We start from the raw sequence: 19,965 nt of genomic DNA on the forward strand, positions 1-19,965 counted from the left end.
TATTGTGAATTAACAGCGTTCAAAGCTGACACTCAGAGGCTGTGTCAAATCACGCCCTACACCCTCATTCACTATTCCCTACACGAGTTGAGAGAATGAAAACTGAGTGAATTCAGACACTGATAAACAGCTGCTGTTCACAAGCAGAATGATTGATGAAGAGAGAAACCAGACAAAAACAAGAACTGACTTCAGCCACAGACTTACATGAAAAGATTAAAACATCACAAACAGCTTTTGCTAGCTTCACGCATGTCTAATCAGAATGACTATTTCTGTCAGATGTCTACAGAAGTTGATGATGTTTCACTTCACGTCACAATCGTGAAGATCAGTGTTTGTTTTAGTTAGGCTCTCCACCTTTGATTTATGAACGTTATTATTATTATTTTTTTTTTATGAGTGATGATTATCATGGTCTGTCTGATTTCTCAGCAGTGCTTGTTCTTTTGATAGTATCAATATTAAGAGACAAATCAGGAGTAAGAGTATGATTGTTATTATCAATCCACAAATTCACAAATGCACAATAATCACTTAATTAATCTGCTTCAGTGTTACTCTAACACTGTAGTGTGGACACCTTTTTAACTGAGGATTTTGCTGTAGGCGGTTAAAGATGTAAGCATGAAACATAATTTAACCGTAATTAATTTACAGCAACGAACTGTATATACAAAGTAACATGCTGGCGATCAGAGCTGCAGTTTTTTACAGTGCTAGTCCTGCATGAATCCAACAGGAAGAACACACGCTACACCCAACTCTGCTGGAAGTTTAATACGTTTATTGTAGACTTGACTTGATTAGTGTAATGTGATGATGAAAGAGACTTGTGTTTGTTATTCAGCAGGGAGTAAATGCTAATTCACCTCAGCAATGTGAAACTAAATTATATAGTACTCAAAATCACACACACCTTAATATATAACCTATAAATATATTAGTCTTAGGCCATTAGGATTTTCATCAACAAAAAATGGTTTCAAGCTATTATTATTATTACAACTAATGGCAAAAGCAATGTTTTGGAAATGTAAACTGATATTTACTACTCACACAGTACAGCAAAAAGTAGAAATAACTGGCTTAAAACCATTTTTTTTGTTGGTGGAAATCCTAATGGCCTAAGACTTTTGCACCCAAATGCAAATTCTGACTTGATGAGCCACGTTTAAATTTGGTGTAAAACGCTTATAAACACATTAGTGTTTCACATTACATTACATAAGCAGCCTACAGCTAATGAAGAATACTTAATATACTTATTGACAGCATGATTATCTTTAATAATTCAAAGTGTTTAGTGAACCGTAATGTTTGGGACACAATTTTGTGTTAAAGTCTGACATTATGTATTAGCGTATTTAAGACATGTTCACCTTTTCGAAATGCCTTAATCAAATAAAACCCCCTCATATTATTAAATAAATGCACGGACTTCAGTACTGTGAAATGTTTTAATAGTAGACCTCTTTCAGCATCACTCAGAAATCAGATTTTCTAAATATTAATGCAGCTCATAACAAAATGGGAATTGCTTTTCGCTGGATGCTAAAGATTCAGTTCTGAAGTGGAGACTTTGAAACATGGACACATTTGGCAACAGGAGTGCAAAATAAGGAGCGAAGTGATGGGGAGTGTTAGCTGAATATCAGGAATTATCTCGGTAAGTCCTAACATTCGTTTCAGATGAGAACTCATGGCACTTGATGATGACCTCTCGCTGTTGTGTTTCAGTCACATTCTAGTGTGTGTAGAAATGTGCATTCAACTCCAAAACTGGCCAACAGCAAGAAATAAATGCAAGATAGTGAGCTCTGTGTGAATGTTGAGTAGAGATGCAGGACGGCACCGAAGGGCCGAGGATGTAGCATGCGTCTTATAGATGTGCCTTCCAGAGGAGTTCATCCCTTAATGATTAATTATACTCCATATGGAGCGTAAGATCAGGGAATGGGTGGCCGTCTCGGCTGTTACTGCTGTTTCGGCATGGCAAAGTCCCAGGCAGTATTCTGGGCACACTTCCACATGGCACGCACCAGCCGGGTGAAACCCATATCCTTGGGCTTCTCCAGCCCACGCATCAGCCGCTGTTTCATGATGGAGATAAACTCCTTATTACTCAGCTCCCCGTTTCCTAAAAAGAAGAGAGAAGGAAACCGAGTAAGCGTGAGAGAGAAATATGATGGGTAATTATCACCATCAGTGCGTTCCAGCTCCATATGCTTATTAACCCTCAGCAGCATTTGATGTACTGGTGCTGTGCTTCTGGAATCACACTGGTTAAAATACACACATAAACACTTGCTCAAGGGCACCTGAGTCCAGGTAGTGCCGGCCCAAGACTCGAACCCACAACCCTAGGGTTAGGAGTCAAACTCTCTAACCCCTAGACCACGACTTCCCCCCCAAAAAAGAAAATAATAATTATTAATTAAATATGAATACAATTATAATTATTAATAAAACTTATAATCATGACTAAGCAAAACTGTGAGTGGACCAGAATTACTATCATTAACAAAAAAAAACGTTCAAAATTTCACAAAATAGCAAAAACTAAAACTATGAATGTGCCCGAGAATAAAAATTCAAACTCAAAATTACGTTTTTATATTATGAATGTATCGAGACGAAACCAAAACAAAACCAAGCACAACAAAAGGTAACAAAACCAAAAACAAAAAGTGAACAAAACACAACCAAACAAAACATAAACAAAACAAAACGTAAACAAAACAACAATCAACTAAACTAAACACAAAACAAAAACACAAACCAAAATCAAAAACAACAAAATGGAACAAATCCAAAAACTAAATTAAACAAAAAGCAAACAACACAACAATAACGCTAACCAAACACAAAACTAAACCAAAACACATACACAGAAAAACAAACCAAACAAAACACCCAATTACAGAAGAAGCAGCTGTATCAGTGCAGATATATTAGTACTAGCATTTAAAAGTCTTTTAGTGTATCAACCAATGTCTCAAAAATGATATTGGTGCATTCCGAATTCAAACAGGAACCTGATAAACACACACACACACACACACACACTCACCGTCACAGTCGAAGAGGGCAAACACCACGTCACACACGTGGTCAGACAGCTCTACCTTGGCCACGGTGCGGGCCACCTGCTTCATGGTGGCTGTGGAGAGAAGAAGAGCGATGAATGAAGAGGGAACTGGAGCTGCACCAACAGTGTGTCTGAGCTTGATCACTGGTGTCACACTGGACCAGACAGAACAAGAGCACACAAGAGGAGGATACAGATCAAGTCGAGGACGAGGTGGTGTGTCCATCTCTAATTAACGGACTTTAGAGGAAAAAAATGTATATTAATCCGTACAAAATGTCAGGAAGTGGGACATTTTAGCTCTATTCCAAAACCTGAGTTGATGCTGTTAGCAGCATTTTAGTGTATGATAGACAAGCTCCCGACAGTCCAAAACTTTGCCGATAGAATTATTAGCTTTCCATAATTCTAAGGCAGCATTCAACGTATCAATTCAGTCTCAATTATTTTTAATACAAAAAGGATAAACTATATTTTGTTTAAAACACTATATAAAATATAAATAGACTATACATTATTTAAAATTTAAAAATCCAGTGTTGTTGTTGTTATTAACCTAAAACTAAAACTAACCTAACTTTAAAAAAAAAAAAAATTCTGCTGCCTTGACAAGTAACTGAAAATAGGTTTAGGAAAAAAATTTAATGACTAAAACTGAAAAAAAACTTTAAAAAATAAAATAAAAAATATAGTATTAAATAGATTGATTTAAAATGATTAAAACCACAAAAGCACATCAAGTTACTAAAACCGAAAATGAAAATAAAACAAATGATAAAAATAGGAGCAAATTCAAAATATGAATACATACTATAACACTAAAATACTAACATTAATATAATAATAATGAGCTATCAACACTAAAGTCAAGGGTTCATCGTATGAACTGATAAAATGCTATTTAAGTTGCTTATATAAAAGTAATAATAATAAAACAACATTAAATTAGATTTTGTGCCATGTATATATTTATTCTTTAAGTATTGCCACTATTCTTCTTTTCTGTATTTAAGTTCCTGTATTTCGCTTACATTTCAGTTAGAATGAAAATTAGAAGAGCAAGCTTACTGGGTGGAGGAACGAAGTTAGTTTAAATATAAAACAAATCTTACCTTCAATACCTTCAATTATCATCAAAGATCAAGTACAACAACCTCAAGAAAACCTACTATTATGAACAATTCGGTTTACAATTGTGACTATATGTAGTTCTGCACATCTCTGATAGTGAAAGAGTGAGAAAACGGCCTGTTGGGAACATAAAAGAAGGTCATTCATAGTGGACACAGGAACAGGAAGGGTGAGGGAGACACCAGACAAGCCAAAAAGCATCCCTCACAGTCAGCCTGACAGACACGGCCTTGAGATCAGAATACAGACCAGAAACAGAGCGATTCTGAAGATGACAGGCTGATAAAAAGCCTCTTTTGTCTTCTTAGGGTCAGTGATTCAAAGTGTCTGGATATTATGGGCTAGAGATCAGTGAGATGGACAGAGAAATGAAACAGACACGGAGTTACAATCCAACAGCGAGAGGAATCGATGGTGAGAGAAGATCTGTGAGGAAGAGTGTGGATGTACGCAGTGAAGAGCCTGTACCACATGTTTATTTGACCTCAGATCAACAACTGTCACTGACAACTAATGATTTATGATTGCTTTTGGAAATAAGTCTGCACCTTTACATGTTATTGATAACTTGTGCCATATGTGCAGCTTTTGGAAAGATAAACTGGGTAAAAAATAAAATAAACCCTAGACTCGTTCTGAAGCAGATAGCTAAAACCATATCTGGAGACCAGAATATATTACAGACACTTCGGGTCAGATAAAACCTTTATTTCACTTCAACCAATTGCAAATTGATCACAACAGGTTAAAACTCCATTCATTTTTTCTCCATAGGGAATTACTATATTTTTTTTTTACAATAATTCAAAAACAGATCTGTTGTGAGCTGACTGTATGTGCTTTAGTTAATTTTAGTTTTTAGTTAATTTTTTGTCTAGTCATTAGTTCAAAAACATTTTTTTTTTTTTATAATTTTGATTAATAGTGTAATATGTGGTATAAAAAAATCTAAACACATTACCAATGAAGCTGTACAAAAAAAATCCATCAATCATAAAGTGCACCTAGAGATCTTTAGCTCCGCCAACAAACAAGCTGTCTCCATATGCTCTCAAAATACTAAAATATGTGTATGTAAAATACATAGATCCTACAGTTATAACAGACAACGTTAAATCAATAGTTTTACATTTCTATTTTGCTGTTATTTTGTTATTTGCAATGCTTCATGGGATGGCAGTTCTTTTGCTCGTTAAAGCCATCAAGTCTTTTTGTCCAAATTTTCAAATATTGCTTTGCTTCAAATCAGAGTTTTTCCTGTTGTGATTCTCCTTTAGTCGGTTGGTTTTGTTCATGGCTTGTTACTCATTAACAAAAACCTTTTAAAAATCGCTCCGGGAAAGGAAGATCCTTCCAGAATAAAAAAGTGTGCAGGCACTAATGCACTCTCTAACCCAGAACACTGTAGCAAAGCCATACTGATCTTATCATCACGCCAGCTAGCATTGCACGAGCAAAACACATTGTAAACCGTCTGTAAAAAACTATAACCCTGAACAGAAACCAAACACAGGCTGAAGGACTGGAAAAGTGATTGTTCTTAAACGAGAAGGACATCTAATGATATTTAAGAGACTTTCTGCATGGCCTGAATATGTCCAGGTGACAGAGAGAGAGGACTGTGTGCATGTGAAGAGCCAGCGGGAGAGACGACTCCTAAAGCACTGCTGGGAAGAGCGCCAGCTGCGGAGAGGGGGTGAGCGAGAGCGAGGAGAACAGGAACAGGTGATGCAACATCCTGGGAACTCTTGCATTGCAGAGTCATTCTTGTAGCAGACTCCGTCAGACAGCATTGCCCACCAACTGCCCTCTGAAGTATCTCTCACACCAAACTGACGGCTCGACTGCAACACAACTTCACTCTGCTTCCAAACTAAACGTTCACAAGGAACCGTCTGAGGGCTCATGTATTCGTACCTTTATCTATAGAGGCGCCGGCCATGTGATAGAAACTCAACGCGGTGTCAACGTCATTCACGTTCTTCAGGAAGGTGAAGAAGTTCTCCACTTCTTCAAACGTGATGCCCTGTGAGAGAAAGAGAAATTGAGAAGGATAAAATGATTCACATTCATTTAATGCAATTAGTTTGTGACACATCTGGTCACTCAAGACCGTTGAGAGAGCGACCTGACATTAGCTCTCCATTAGAGCCGAGAAAAGCATGCCGTGTTTGCTCAGCATGCATAGTGTTGCATAGAGCCTATAAATATAGTTTTAACATCCTCTTAATAAGAGGATACAATTACAGAATGAGAGCGTTTGAGAGACACGCATTAAACAGCCCTATTGAGAAAACACCCTTCAAATTTGTGTTGAAGTGCTCTCATGCTAATAAATACGCCTGGTGCAAAGCTCGCACACATGTACTGTGAAACATTTCAGTACGGAGCCGTTTAAACTCTGAATCCTGCTATAATGTGTTACTTCTCAAATGATGATTTGACCTACTGCTGATTGATTCACCTCTGTGATCATCTAATGACACCAAACGAATACTGGGGCAGAAAAGATTAACAAGAAAAATTAAAAACGCCACTTCAGGTCAAAAAGGTTACGGACTCCTGCTGTATATTAATGTCAAATAATGAGGATTGAAGTATTCCTTGAGCCTTCAGGGGGTGGTGGGGCGTTAAGCATGATTTTAAATGTTACTTTAATTAGTTATTTTTAATTGAACACAGTGTTTCAAACACAATGTTCATAGCAGGGCGTTCAAAAAACATTAAAAAGGATGATGCAACGCCTAAACACATCAGTCTGAATGTGTTCGTGTATAATGGTGGCGCTTTAAATTGGAAGTTTAAGAGCTCTTGGTTTTCTTTAAAAATATCATTTGTGTTCTGGAGATTAATAAAGGTTGTGGGTGAGGATATTGTGGCACTTCACAAACACACACGCTTTCGGACTGGCAGGTGGCCCACCTGAGCATCCTTGAACATCCTCTTGAGGTTCTTCTGCATCTGTTTGAGTTTGCGAGACTGAACTCCACTGTAGGCCAGCAGCATTCCTCCAAACTGCTTCTCTGTGATCCTGCCGTCCACCGGATCATTCCTCTCAAACTACACACACACACACACACACACACACACACACACACACACACACACAGAGAAGGATTAGTGAATAACGGCTTCAGAAGTGAATCTTGTGCTCAGCTGGTCAATATCATTTACACTTCACGTTCAACTGAATACTTAAGCGTGGACACAGCTGTGGCAGGTCATAGAGGACTGGAGGATGTAATGTAGCTGACAGCAAAAGTCGAACAGCTCTCTGTGGTTGGAATGCATTAGAGTTTGACTATTAGATTAACTGAAAATAAAAATGTCCATCATGAACGTGCCAGGTTTAAAAAATTAACTGGCATTGAAAACCAAGGTGAAAATAACTTCAATTTGGGTCAGTTTCTCAAACACAGCTATCAGCTTCAGATGCACTTTTATGGTGAGTATATTAATAGTTGTTGCACGTATGTCACTTTTAATACGTGGTGAGTGGGTAGGCAGAGGTATAGATGTGCTGGATGTGCTTAGCTCACAAGTCATAATTAAGCAAAAATAATAAACATGATCTATTGTTTTGAAAAATATATAACATTATGTTTTGACCTGGAGATCAGGTCTGGAGGACTTTATTCATTTAAAATTAAACCTAAAATGTAAACAATAACATTACATTAAGTCCAAAACTGATTGAAATGACAATTTTAAAGTTGGCATGGAATTCAAAATTCATGCCCATCACTGAGTTCTCTTCTTTATCATCTAAGACGCTTTAATAATCTAAGACTAAGTTCTGATTACAAAGTGATTTGAGGGACCAGTCTGAGAGAAACAAACGGTTTCATAAAGAGGTGGGAATAAATTTGGTAAAAATGGTAAATGACATTTACTAGGTGTATCTGACCTTCCTCTTTCCGACGAATCCAATCTGAGTTATATTTAAAAATGTCCTGACTCTTCCAAGCTGTATTATGGCAGTGAATGGTGCCCCTGTTTTTGAAGCCGAAAAAAGTGCATCCATCCATCATAAAACTACTCCACACTGCTCCAGGGTGTTAATAAAGACCTTCAGAAGCGAAGCAATATATTAGTGTAGGAACAATATTGATTTTAAAAATATATAAACTGTAATCTCCAGCTTCCAGTCTGAGCCGCGTGGAGTAGTTTTATGATGGATGGCTTTTTTCAGCTAGGGTTGAGTTATTTCACAAGGGACACACAGCTCCGGTCTAAACACTTTTAACTTGATTATTAGTGACTGTCAGGCTGTGAGATAGGAAAGGCTCGTCTCTAATCTCAGGTTCAGAAGCTCAGTCTGGAAATGAGACTGTCCTGTGAGTGGGAGCTGTTAACAGACAGAAGGTGGGTGAGATTGAGGAGCTGCAGCCTCAGCACATCTCAAAGAGCAGATAAAGAGAGAGTCAGACAGAGATCTCCCAGTGTCTGTGTCAGGGGATGTGAAGCACTGACACTCTGTCCGTCCCCGAGGAAGTTACATCACATCCAGTGTCACTCACACAAATCCTGCCAATGCCTCTCAAACCCTCACTGACCTTTACATTACCAGCCAGCTTTCTTTCTTTTGGTCTGTATTTATTTATTTTTGTATTTTTTACAAAGCAAATTGTTTTGGATATGTACCACGGTTGACTTTAGACATCTAAAGAACAGGTTGACAGATAAGGGAAATAATGAAAAATCGGTCTCTCTGTGTTTGCGCTCTGGAGAGTCACAGACATATCTGTTGATTATGGTTCAATACATACCTCTGGTTTTTAACTATGGTTTTTGGTTCAACTTAGATTTAAAATGCATTTTAAAACTAATATTAATAATAATGAAAAAAACAACAACTCCTGTACACTTTTGCACACTGCAAAGTGGATTATCATATTACTTTTGAGATTTTTCCCTATTTTTACTGCCCATTATTGAGCGCTATAAACACATGTATGTCTGTTTCATTCATACTGTACACCAGAGGGTGCTCTTGTGCAGAAACTCCACATATGCACCACAGAAGTAATAGAACTCCTTATAGAAGTAAAGAGGAAATCCTTATATGGACAAAGCATCCAGCTGTCAATGTGACTCAAGCTGTGTCCGAAAACCACTCCCTATCCCCTACATAGTACACTATATCAGGTGTTGACCCTTTTGTAGTGCTGTCCGAGTGAGCGAAAGAGTTCATACCCTACATGAATTCGCTACATTATATCCACAATCCTCTCTAATTTCGAGTGTACAACCGATGTACACTTGCTGAAGCACTACGTCTCATAATCCAATGCAGAGAAACGACAAGCTAGAAGAGAGTGCAGGAGCAAGCGAGTTCGAATGAGAGATGCAGTTTACATCTTTCTCCTTTAAAGTTTATTTCATGCATTATTAATATTAAAATATATTATTTAGGCACACAGTTTATTGTTTTACTAATTTAACGTACAAAAGATAAAAGATATGTGATGATAATTTAGATTAATTGGCCAGTGAGAGAAAAAGTTCATTTTAAATCCTGTGTGTGTATATATATATATATATATATATATATATATATATATATATACAGTATATATATATGTGTGTGTGTGTGTGTGTGTGTATGCGCAGAGTTCATTTGCAAGAAACGATTACATCAATCAAACTACAGTTGAAGTTCACTGGTTCAAAAGGTTTTTTTAAGTTTGTTTTATAGCAAAAGCAGATAACTCCACATCTCAAAATTCAAGACATTGATGTTTGCCTACAAAACTACCACTGGCTCTGCACCCATTTACCTAAATTCGTTACTTCAGACTTATGTGCCCTCTAGAAGCTTGCGTTCTGCAAGTGAACGTCACTTGATTGTGCCATTCCAAAGAAGCACAAAGTCACTTTTACAGACTTTTAAATTAAAATGTTCCCTTCTGGTGGAATGACCTTCCCAACTCAATCCGAGCAGCTGAGTCCTTAGCCATCTTCAAGAATCTGCTTAAAACCCATCTCTTCCATCTATATTTGACCCTCTAACTTTAACACTCACTATTCTAATTCTATTCTTTAAAAAATCTAACTACCTTTCTAATCTTTTTGTATTCTATTTTCTTTTCATTTATTATGCAATTGTATATGTATGTGTGTGTGTGTGTAAAGACCTCTAACTAGCTTGCTCTATTCTTTTATTTTTTATTTTTTTATTCTGTTTTCTTTTTATTTATTATATTATTTAAAATCCCATGCTACGTGTACTGTGTTAACCTAACTGAGACTTGTTATAGCACTTATATATCATTTCTCTTTTTGTTGTTTTTGATTGCTTCCACTGTCTTCATTTTGCCTGACAAAAGTTCTTGTTATGAATATAAACTGTATGGATGTGATTACAGGCAATACACTGAGCTTTTCCCTCATCATTGTGTGCTTTTACAAGGCTCTGTGAAAGATGTTTAGGCTTTTATTTTCCTTTTTCGCCCTGAAGAAGATATCACAGATTCATCAAGTTCACTGAAATTATCCATCCTTGATCACTTTTAGTCAGCTTTGACGAAACTCCTCTCAGTTAGCACGTCTTCCTTGTGCGGTCTTCGGTCATTTCTGACCGGAATATTTTACGTTTTGAAATGTTAAAAATCACAGCTTCATCGGAATGATATGAAATGCGGTGACTTTCATGGCATTTGGGGTGTGAACATACAAAAAAATTGAGGGCATGATTCGAACAGTCTAAGTGGGCGTAAAAAAAATAGTAACACTCATGGTCTTCGGTCAAAAATGACCGTCCATAGGAAATGAATGGGAAATAGACAAAAATACAACAATTCAGAGAATATTTGTGTACACAATCTACAAATCGATCACAAAACTGAAAAAAAGTGCACAGCAGTGAAGGGATAACACTATAAAACATCAAGAGTGTGATATTGACACATCCAATCACACACAGATGCACACACACACACACAAACACACACACACACACATACTTACACATAGACACCTATGAACTACTGTGTCTGTAACACAGAGCAAAGTTTTGAGAATGTGAAATCCATTCAATAATTCAGTAATAATGCAGAGAAAATCTAACAGCAGTGAAGGTATGACACTCTAAATAATCACATACACACACACACACGCGCGCACACACGCACACACCTATGACCTGCTGTCTGTAAAACAGCGATGAGAAGCAAGCGCTGCCTCTTGGGTTTGTCAGTGCACTTAGAAACTCAGACTTGGTCCTTTGAACCATTCTGAGGATTCTTATTTTTTATTTTTTTGCAGGAGCTCTGTGCCACTGAACAATATGTTCAGGTTTGATTGCAATCATAATGCAAAAACTTTAATGCAAATAATGCATGAAATCATTATTTATAACAGAAGAAATATAAAAAAATATACAAAAAGTACTCTTTAGAATGTATTAATATATATTCAAGTCCACTACTTAATATGAGTAAGCAATTATGTCTAAAAACAATAAGGGAATTCACAAGCCTCTCTATAGATTCCTATACTGGTAATAAGTGGTTGCACCATGCACTTACATGTTTTTCTTTCTTTGCTCTGACCAGGTGGCGCTAAAAAATCTTCAAAAAAAATGTATTTGAAAGGCCTAGTCTCTGGTTTAATCTGAAATACAACATTAATTCGAAAATAATTTAGAAAAATTAGAAAAAAAATTATGTACTATTTTCTATGAGAAAAATTGTTCATAATTATTGCATAAATATGAATTAATACCTTAAAATTTTCTCAAAATACAAAAGAAAAAAGAAAAAAATATTATTGAATAAAAATATATTCCACTGATTTTACTGGGGGGCAAAAAAGTTACATTTTAGGTGTCCGGTCACTTATGACCCCTGAAGACCCTGAGTGTGACTCCCAAATGAGGTCCGCACAAGGGTTAAAAATGAAAGCAGCTTTGTCACCTGATCGGAAATACAGCGTGATGATTCGCCAAAATGGACTTATCGGCTTCTGTGCAAAAACAAGGGCGTTTGTCAGCTTCTGCAGTAAAACGTGAACTCGTGATGCCTTGAAAGTGGACAATACCAAGATTCTCTCTTCTCAAAACACTAAATTAGGTTTAATGTCTCTGTATTTCACACATAATAGTGCGTGCTGTCCTGGAAGGGAGGTTTCAGTAGTAAATTATGCACGAGTCTGAGCTTTCACTGGTAACAGTAGCTGACAACTTTCAACCTCCGTTTATTTTTCTGTTATCTCTCATATGTAATCTACACTTCTCCATCTTCCTCGAATTCTGTGCCATACCTCAAGCTTTAGCACATCGTGCTGCAGTTTCCTCTGGAACTCCAGGAAACTGCCAATGGTGAGCTTGCCCTTCAGGTCGGCCCCGAAAAAGTAGGTGGTGAGGGCTGAACTGCAGCCTCCTGTTTTCAGAGTGTTTCCTGTGGTGGAGCGATCTCTGTGTCTCATGCCCATACTGGTCTGAGAACGGATGATACTCTGAACCTGGAAAAACAGAAATAATAACTCATGTGAATGACTCATTACATTAATGTAGCACTCTTCTGCAAATACTCTTAAAATGTTTTAAGGGGAGGAGGAATCGCCTCAACCACCAATGAGTAGCTCCACATGGACCAGAACACACTCCACACTGAATATCAGTAGAGAGAAGAGAGAGAGAGAGAGAGAGAGAGAGAGAGAGTAATGCAGCAAAAGAGATGGAGAGGCATGATTATTATGTCTTTAGTATGATTACCATGTTGCTAGCATGTTTCTAGCATGTTTTGGCATTAAATGCATGTTGTTAGCAAATTGTTTATACCATGATTAGCATGTTGCTTACATGTTCCTTGCATAATTAATATGTTGCTAACATGTTCTTATGATTTTTATGTTGCTAGCATGTCCGTAACATGATTAACATGTTGCTACCATGATTCTAGCATGATCAACATTTTAATAATTATTTAACTTAGTACTAACATGAATAAATAAATAAAGAAAATCAAGAAAAAAAAAACAAAAAAACAAGCTAAACCAAGTAAAACCAGCTCATAAAAAAAACCTTAAAACCACTTAAACCCAGCTCATCTATCAAAAACCATCTAAAACCAGTTAATTCAGTAAAAAAAAAAAAAAAAGTCTATAGCCTTAGAAAAATGCTCAGGTTGGTTTAAATAGGGAGTTGTTAAGATTTGCTATAGCAATAGACAGCTTAAATACACCACTGTACAAATATAAACCCCCCAATGAAAGTCTTTGGGATTTTTAAACTGGTCATGTGCTGCCCTAAGCTGGTCCCAAGAGACTAGCCTTTTCAGGACTTTTCTACATTGTAAAGTTTCAATTTTGTTTTTCATTTCTTACTGAACTTCTTAAAACCCGGGCCAATATACTTTGTTTTGACCCTCACCTCAGTTGTCTTATTTAGCTGTAGATCTATAGACTGACTACTGGAGATCCACATTCACAAACAAGAGTATTAAATATATTCCCTTTGATGTTTTTAATATATTTTCTTGGCCGAGGCACATACAGTGTGTTTACCAGTGGGCACTGTGTTTATCCAGAAAGCTTTGCAAAAGAGAAAGACCGAATACTACCAGGTGAATGACTCATAGTGACTTTACAAATGAAAGGCAAATGTGGCCGTAGGGGCAAACATAATCAAAACAAACAGCTGAAAAGATGTGCAACCGAAATACACAAACAGCCACAACACTGTCAGAAAAAAGCACCACAGTGCCTTTAAGGGTACTGCCACAATGAAAAGCTGTTGCACCCCTCAAGGAAAACTATTTTCCCCCTGAGAGTATACTAATGAAATGTGTTCATCTGAACCTTTAAAGGTCTTTGTGTTCACCTACCTGTTCAAACTCCTCAAGGTCGACCTCTCCATCTCCATTTAAGTCAAACATCTTGAAGGCGATTTCAAAGTTCCTTTGAGGAGCTGCAAAGAGACGAAAAAACGAGTTTGCAACTTAAAATTATGACAATTTACTTTCACTAACACATGTTTCGGTTTAAAAATATTACACAATTTATCAGAAATTTGTTTCACTTACTTTTTTTAAGGTTCTTCTGTAATTCTGTAGTGGTAATTATTATTGACCTATTAATTTACATGTAGCAGCAATACTTTGGAAAGTATTTAGGTCAGGTACATTGTGGAACTTATATCATTAGTTACAAAACATTGGTTTAGTACAAGAAAGTTTTTGTACTATTTGTGCATGTTTTTTTTTAAAGATATTTTGTTTTTGGAAGAGTGGGAACATTCTCCAGAGCTAACATTTTGGAATGATACATAAAAGCAATGTCTACATCAAGTAAAAGTTCAGCTTGCTTAATAAAAGCGGTTTAATCCTACATACGTGTGGTACACCGTCATGGTGGCAGCCATGTTGAAATCACATGAGCCAATACTACTCACTTAATCTTCATAAACTCCCATTATAATTGTAAACTTCTAGTTGTGGAATAAACTACCAGGTGATAAACAGCCTGTGAATAAAGTAACTTCTATAATGGCAACAGTAAGCGAAAACATTTGCTGCAAAAACATGATGCTGCATCCACACCTATAGGCATCAATATTGAGCCCAACAACACTGTCATAAAAGCTAGCAAAACATAAATACACAAAACACACTCGAGACACTTACTGGAAAGGACTGTTGTGAGGAAGATGTAGTCAGAGAAAGAGATGAGTCCACATTCCCCCAGTGTGTAGAAAATGCTGTCCTCATCTGCAAACCTCTCTCTGTCCTGGGAGATCTTCTACAGGATCCCACAGAGAAACAGAGGAGAAAGAGTCAGCAATGCTTTTGTTGAACACCTTTTGGAGCACCTGAGTCCCGTTTAAGAGCTGAGAGCAGATAAAGGAACTAGCATGCTAACACTGACACAGCACAATCATGCAAGTGATGCAGTCATACAAGAAACAAGCAGAAATAAAACAACATGAAAAGGGTGTTAAAACAGACATTTCACAAGTGTCACTTATAGAGCATACGATAGGCTGTGTTTTAAAACAAAGTGAGCTGCCTTCCTAGACAGCATTTTTGGACATTGAGCATGTTCAGACTATGAAATCAAGGCGGGGAAATCAATAGGGTTGCTTACCTAAACAACATTTTTGAGCTTTATATGAGTATTTAAATGCTCAAATCAAGAGTGTTTCCTACCTAAACAGACATAAAAGACGTATTGCACCAAATCAAGGATGTTGTCAACATTGTCAGGATCAAGTGTGTGTTCAAATGTTCAAATCAAGGGAGTTGACACCTAAACAGCATGTGATATATGTGCCTATGATGTAAAAAAAAAAGCTGTCTACTTAGGCAACTTACTAAGTTTTGAGATGCATCTATATTGTAGAACACAGTAAGTGCTACAATCACTGACTTTGCTTCACAAATCGCAAGAGAACACAGTATTTGACATTTCTGCAGTAAACTGGTTCACATTTTATGAGCATGAACGAAGGTGACTCCACTGGTGTGAACACAGTTTTCTACCTGTTTTTGGCATAGAGACATAGAAAGAATCAGAACCCCCAAATGTGAAAGTACACACACATATACACATAGACACATAGCATGCCAGAGCTCAGCTTCTGCTGATGCATCTTGTTACCTCTGTCTGGGGTGGATCCCATCAGTGAGTAGAGGGGAAGAAAGAACGTAAGAAAACAACCTGACCATTGCACAGTCAATCAGGCCCACCACACCATAAGTGTATAAACACACCATTGCATACACCCAGATCCAGCCCTTTTCACGTCATGCCAACACACAAACACAAATTTATGCAACATCCCACACACACTTTCCCACTGAACACACACTCTCTCTGTGACAACATGATACAAGCCGATAACACGTTACATGCTTCCATCGTGACGTTAACATCAGTTAATCAAAATTAGGACATGAGATTTCCCTCTGAAACTCTTCCAAGCAATGTTTGCTAATGCTAGCATCGCCACTGCTATTACTCAGGATCTAAACGGACCTCTAACCCTAATTATTGTAATGATCATTTCTAAATCATTAGTCTCAAATTTCTGTGAAATATTTTTTAATGATACTACACGACTGACCTTTAACCCGAGGCAACTTTCCTTCATAGTTTACGCATGTCGTATAACTCGGTTCTCTTTCTCCTCACAATAAAACAATTTCGATTCAATTTCATATTGAAATCACACGACCAACTAAATACTCACTTTATCTTAATACACAAAAAGTAATTTTAACCAAAATATTTAAATCATTACCACTCACATCAGAGGAAGTTTCACATCAATGGCGTAATTAAAGCGGATTAATGCTACATGAGGTGGTCTGCCCTCCTGGTGGCAGCCATGTTGAAATCACATGACCAACAAAACACTACTCACTTCAAACACTATAATCAGTATTGAGTCTATTTATATCAGCATTTTATGTCCATTTCTTTATTTGATAAGTAGCCATGTAATATGTAGGATAATATACAATCAACCGGTTCTGTTCGCCGTTTATTTTGCCCTTTACAAATAAAACCAGCACCACTTTTGCTGTGGACATGAATGGTACCTCAAATTGTGTGTTGAGGTGAGATGTGGTATTACTTATCTAGGATAACTTAGCAAGGCCATAGCAACCACCCAGGCTGTATCTGAAATCACCCCCTTTATTCTTATACACTACTCCATACATTATACTCAATATAGTCAACTGAATCAACGAATGAAAACAAGGGCCCCGGAAGTGCTGTCGACAACATCTTGCAGCAAGATGCAAGGGTTCATTCGACGCTTCGTTTAAAATTTAAAGGTATTCTCTATCAGCTAGCCATTCAGTGTACATCTGCCGTACACTTGTTATTGAGGTGGATTATGGGATTGAAAGAGGGCAATCATTAATGTCCACTATGGTTCACAATGAGGTTCAAGTGTGTGCACTGGGGACAAGGTGAACACTGGTTATTTTTATACCAGCTCTGAAACTGGTCGGAGTAGGAACAGGCCCGTGCTGCAGTAGAAGCTGACGGAAGCAAATTGTGTGTGTGTGTGTGTGTGTATGTGTGTGTGTATGTGTGTGTGTGTGTGTGTGTGAAGAGGGGCTAATAAGCTCTGGGCTAATTGTGTCCCTGACGTTACCTTCAGAGACACTCCAGAGACACAGTCTTATTCAACGTTAGTAGTAGGGATGTCAAACGCACTGACACTTTAGTACCAAGTCGGCATGACAATGTACTAAAACAAGTCTTTCTACAGTATCAGTAACACCAGGTAACTCAATTCAGTATTCACAATCTGAATAAAAAAATAAAACGATGACATTTCAGTGGAATTTCACCAGCATAGATATCATGACAACTTTAGATATCGTGACAACACTGAGAAAAGGTGCTCAGCAGGATGTGTGTTCACACTATGCTAAACTCTTTGTGTGGAGACACAACGAGAAAGGAGAGCGAGGAAAGACTGCGGGGAGAACCTTCCCAGACGGTCTCTGTAGAGGAAAATGAAAAAGGATGTGGGTTGTGGGAAAAAATAAGGACAGAAGCATTCAGCCAGAGAACGTGGAGATGTATTCAGAGCTCGCACAACTCTAGTTGGTGCTCATATCAAACTGGGCCTGAGTTTTCAGGCCGCTTCAAATTTGTTTTCAATTCTTGGCATTAGTGTAAAAATGTGTAAAACATTTTTGCCCCCTGGAGCATTTTTAATATTTCTAACCATATAAATTCAATCACTGCTGGAGTACATTTCAAATTGTTGGCAGCTCAGTGTTTGATTTGATGTGCTCTCTAGTGTGTACCATCACACTGTTTCACATTTTCAAACTGTATGAAGTGCTCTGTCCATGTTTTCTGAGCTAATTTACTTTTCTTTTTTTCTTTCTCTCACCCATGAGGCAGTTTAATACAAGTATCTGACAGCTAAAGGTTCTGCAGAAGCACTAAACTTAAACTAAACCCATGCCATTTCAAATTTGAAAAGCAGCTTCCAGAAGACATAAATTGCCGAATCATATTTTAATAAATGATTCAATCACATGGGTGTGCGGCACATCACTAACTGCTCAATTCAAATCTGTGTGCGCTGGCTGACGCGGAGGCAGAGACAGACGTGTTTTTACAGTGCTGTGCATTATAACCAATCACACACGATTCTGTTGAGCTCATGAATGCAATGGCCAATCAGAGGCATTCAGATGAGTCATCGCTGAAATACCGGTGTTTTGTTCAATGCGTGCATCTCTGACTCTATTCTGCTCTTTGTCACTGGAGAATTAATTCTTTCATCAGAAACGACTGGTCTGTCCAAGTAAGATTGAGCAGATCCTTGAGCACAGTCCTCTGTTAGTACTTCAGCAGTTCTTCAAATGTACTTGTTAGTTAAAATATGTTTAAAATAGAGCTCTTGGAACATTTTTAACCCCTGTTTTTGTTCTGTCCACAGGACACGTTCTCACTAGATGAAGAGCAGCAGAATTGATTGAGGCATAATAAGGCACTGATACACATCAACCTAAATCTAAGAACAAACTGCTTTAATGACATTTCGAATGAAATCTGGCCAAAACCAAGTTTGTGTGGAGTTCGTTTCAGTGGTTCGTAATAGCTAGCTAAAGAAAAGTTTCCTGAAAAGTTCAGTCCGGCTTGAAAACGGCTCTGAACTACCGCTGGTCCACAGCGATTATGTTATAGGTTCTGCAGGTGTGCTCTGCCACCTTTAGCATTGAAATCTTCTCTGGTTCATTTCTTCTGTTCAGACCATTGAGGTGTGGAAGATTTAAAAACACACCGAAGAGCTGCTTTATTTTATCGTTTATATATATTTTTATTATAATTTAACTTTGTGACACTGACACTTGTTTTTCCTTTGTAATATTTAAGCAGTTTCAAATCAATAAACTGTTATTTACATAAATTACTTGTCTTGAATGAATTTCTGAATTCCATCACTTTTTTTACAGGGCTGCTTTACAGCTGACTGAACTCATTATATAATTACCGTATTTTTCGGACTATAAGTCGCACCTGAGTATAAGCCGCATCAGTCCAAAAATATGTAATGACGAGTAAAAAAACATATATAAGTCCCACTGGACTATAAGTCGCATTTATTTAGAACCAAGAACACTCTCGCGGCTGGAGACGGTAATGTTTTCTCTTGGTTCATGTCTCTTAGTTCATTTCTCTTGGTTCATGTCAAATTAATTTTGATAAATAAGTCGCACCTGACTATAAGTCGCAGGACCAGCCAAACTATGAAAAAAAGTGTGACTTATAGTCCAGAAAATATGGTAATTATCTTTACATAAATCAACTGAATCAACACTGAACTGACCTGATAATATAGTTTTTTTAGAGCTACTTTAAAGCAGAATTTATCCGTTTGCTTCTTAGTGGAATTTTATTTCGTTTTATCCCTGTAAAAGTGCATTGAAACAATCCATGTTTTATAAAGCGCTGTATTGTATAAACCTTTATATAAATAAACTTGGTGAACTTGTGAAAGCAAATCCACAAATTGCTATGATCAGATGCTTTCTTAACTGCTGTTTTCACATTTAAAAAATATGGTTGAAGTAGGCCCATTATTATTGTGGGTGTGTGTTTTTGTTTTTTGCTCTTGTATTCAACTTCTTTTCTTCTTGTTCCCCCTCTGATATTTCGAGAGAGATCTGTGCAGCAGTTTGCCGTATGCAGGTATCACTGAAAGCAGGATCATTCTGTGTCTCTGTGGGACTTTTGGAAACACTTCACAGATGCTGGTTTCCCAA

The 19,965-nt window shown here is 37.3% G+C and overlaps 1 protein-coding gene across 4 annotated transcripts in view; it reads right to left on the reverse strand.

Moving 5' to 3' along the window:
- Positions 1–770: 770 nt before the first annotated feature.
- The window catches only part of LOC113113020 (calcium uptake protein 1, mitochondrial), a 56,796-nt gene continuing 37,601 nt past the window's right edge, over positions 771–19,965 (reverse strand). For 2 of the 4 annotated variants that reach the window (XM_026279119.1, XM_026279120.1), the window contains exons 7-14: positions 15,821–15,826; positions 14,848–14,962; positions 14,050–14,132; positions 12,485–12,685; positions 7,145–7,282; positions 6,140–6,248; positions 3,074–3,163; positions 771–2,140 (exon numbers count right to left, since the gene is read on the reverse strand). In XM_026279119.1, coding sequence (XP_026134904.1) covers positions 1,977–2,140; positions 3,074–3,163; positions 6,140–6,248; positions 7,145–7,282; positions 12,485–12,685; positions 14,050–14,132; positions 14,848–14,962; positions 15,821–15,826 — 906 coding nt within the window. In that variant the 3' untranslated portion in view covers positions 771–1,976. The remainder of the gene's footprint in view (positions 2,141–3,073; positions 3,164–6,139; positions 6,249–7,144; positions 7,283–12,484; positions 12,686–14,049; positions 14,133–14,847; positions 14,963–15,820; positions 15,827–19,965) is intronic. The other 2 variants (XM_026279122.1, XM_026279121.1) reach the window with 1 other exon arrangement.

The sequence above is a fragment of the Carassius auratus genome, chromosome 13 (genome assembly GCF_003368295.1).
Source record: "Carassius auratus strain Wakin chromosome 13, ASM336829v1, whole genome shotgun sequence".
NCBI classification, from domain to species: Eukaryota; Metazoa; Chordata; class Actinopteri; order Cypriniformes; family Cyprinidae; genus Carassius; species Carassius auratus.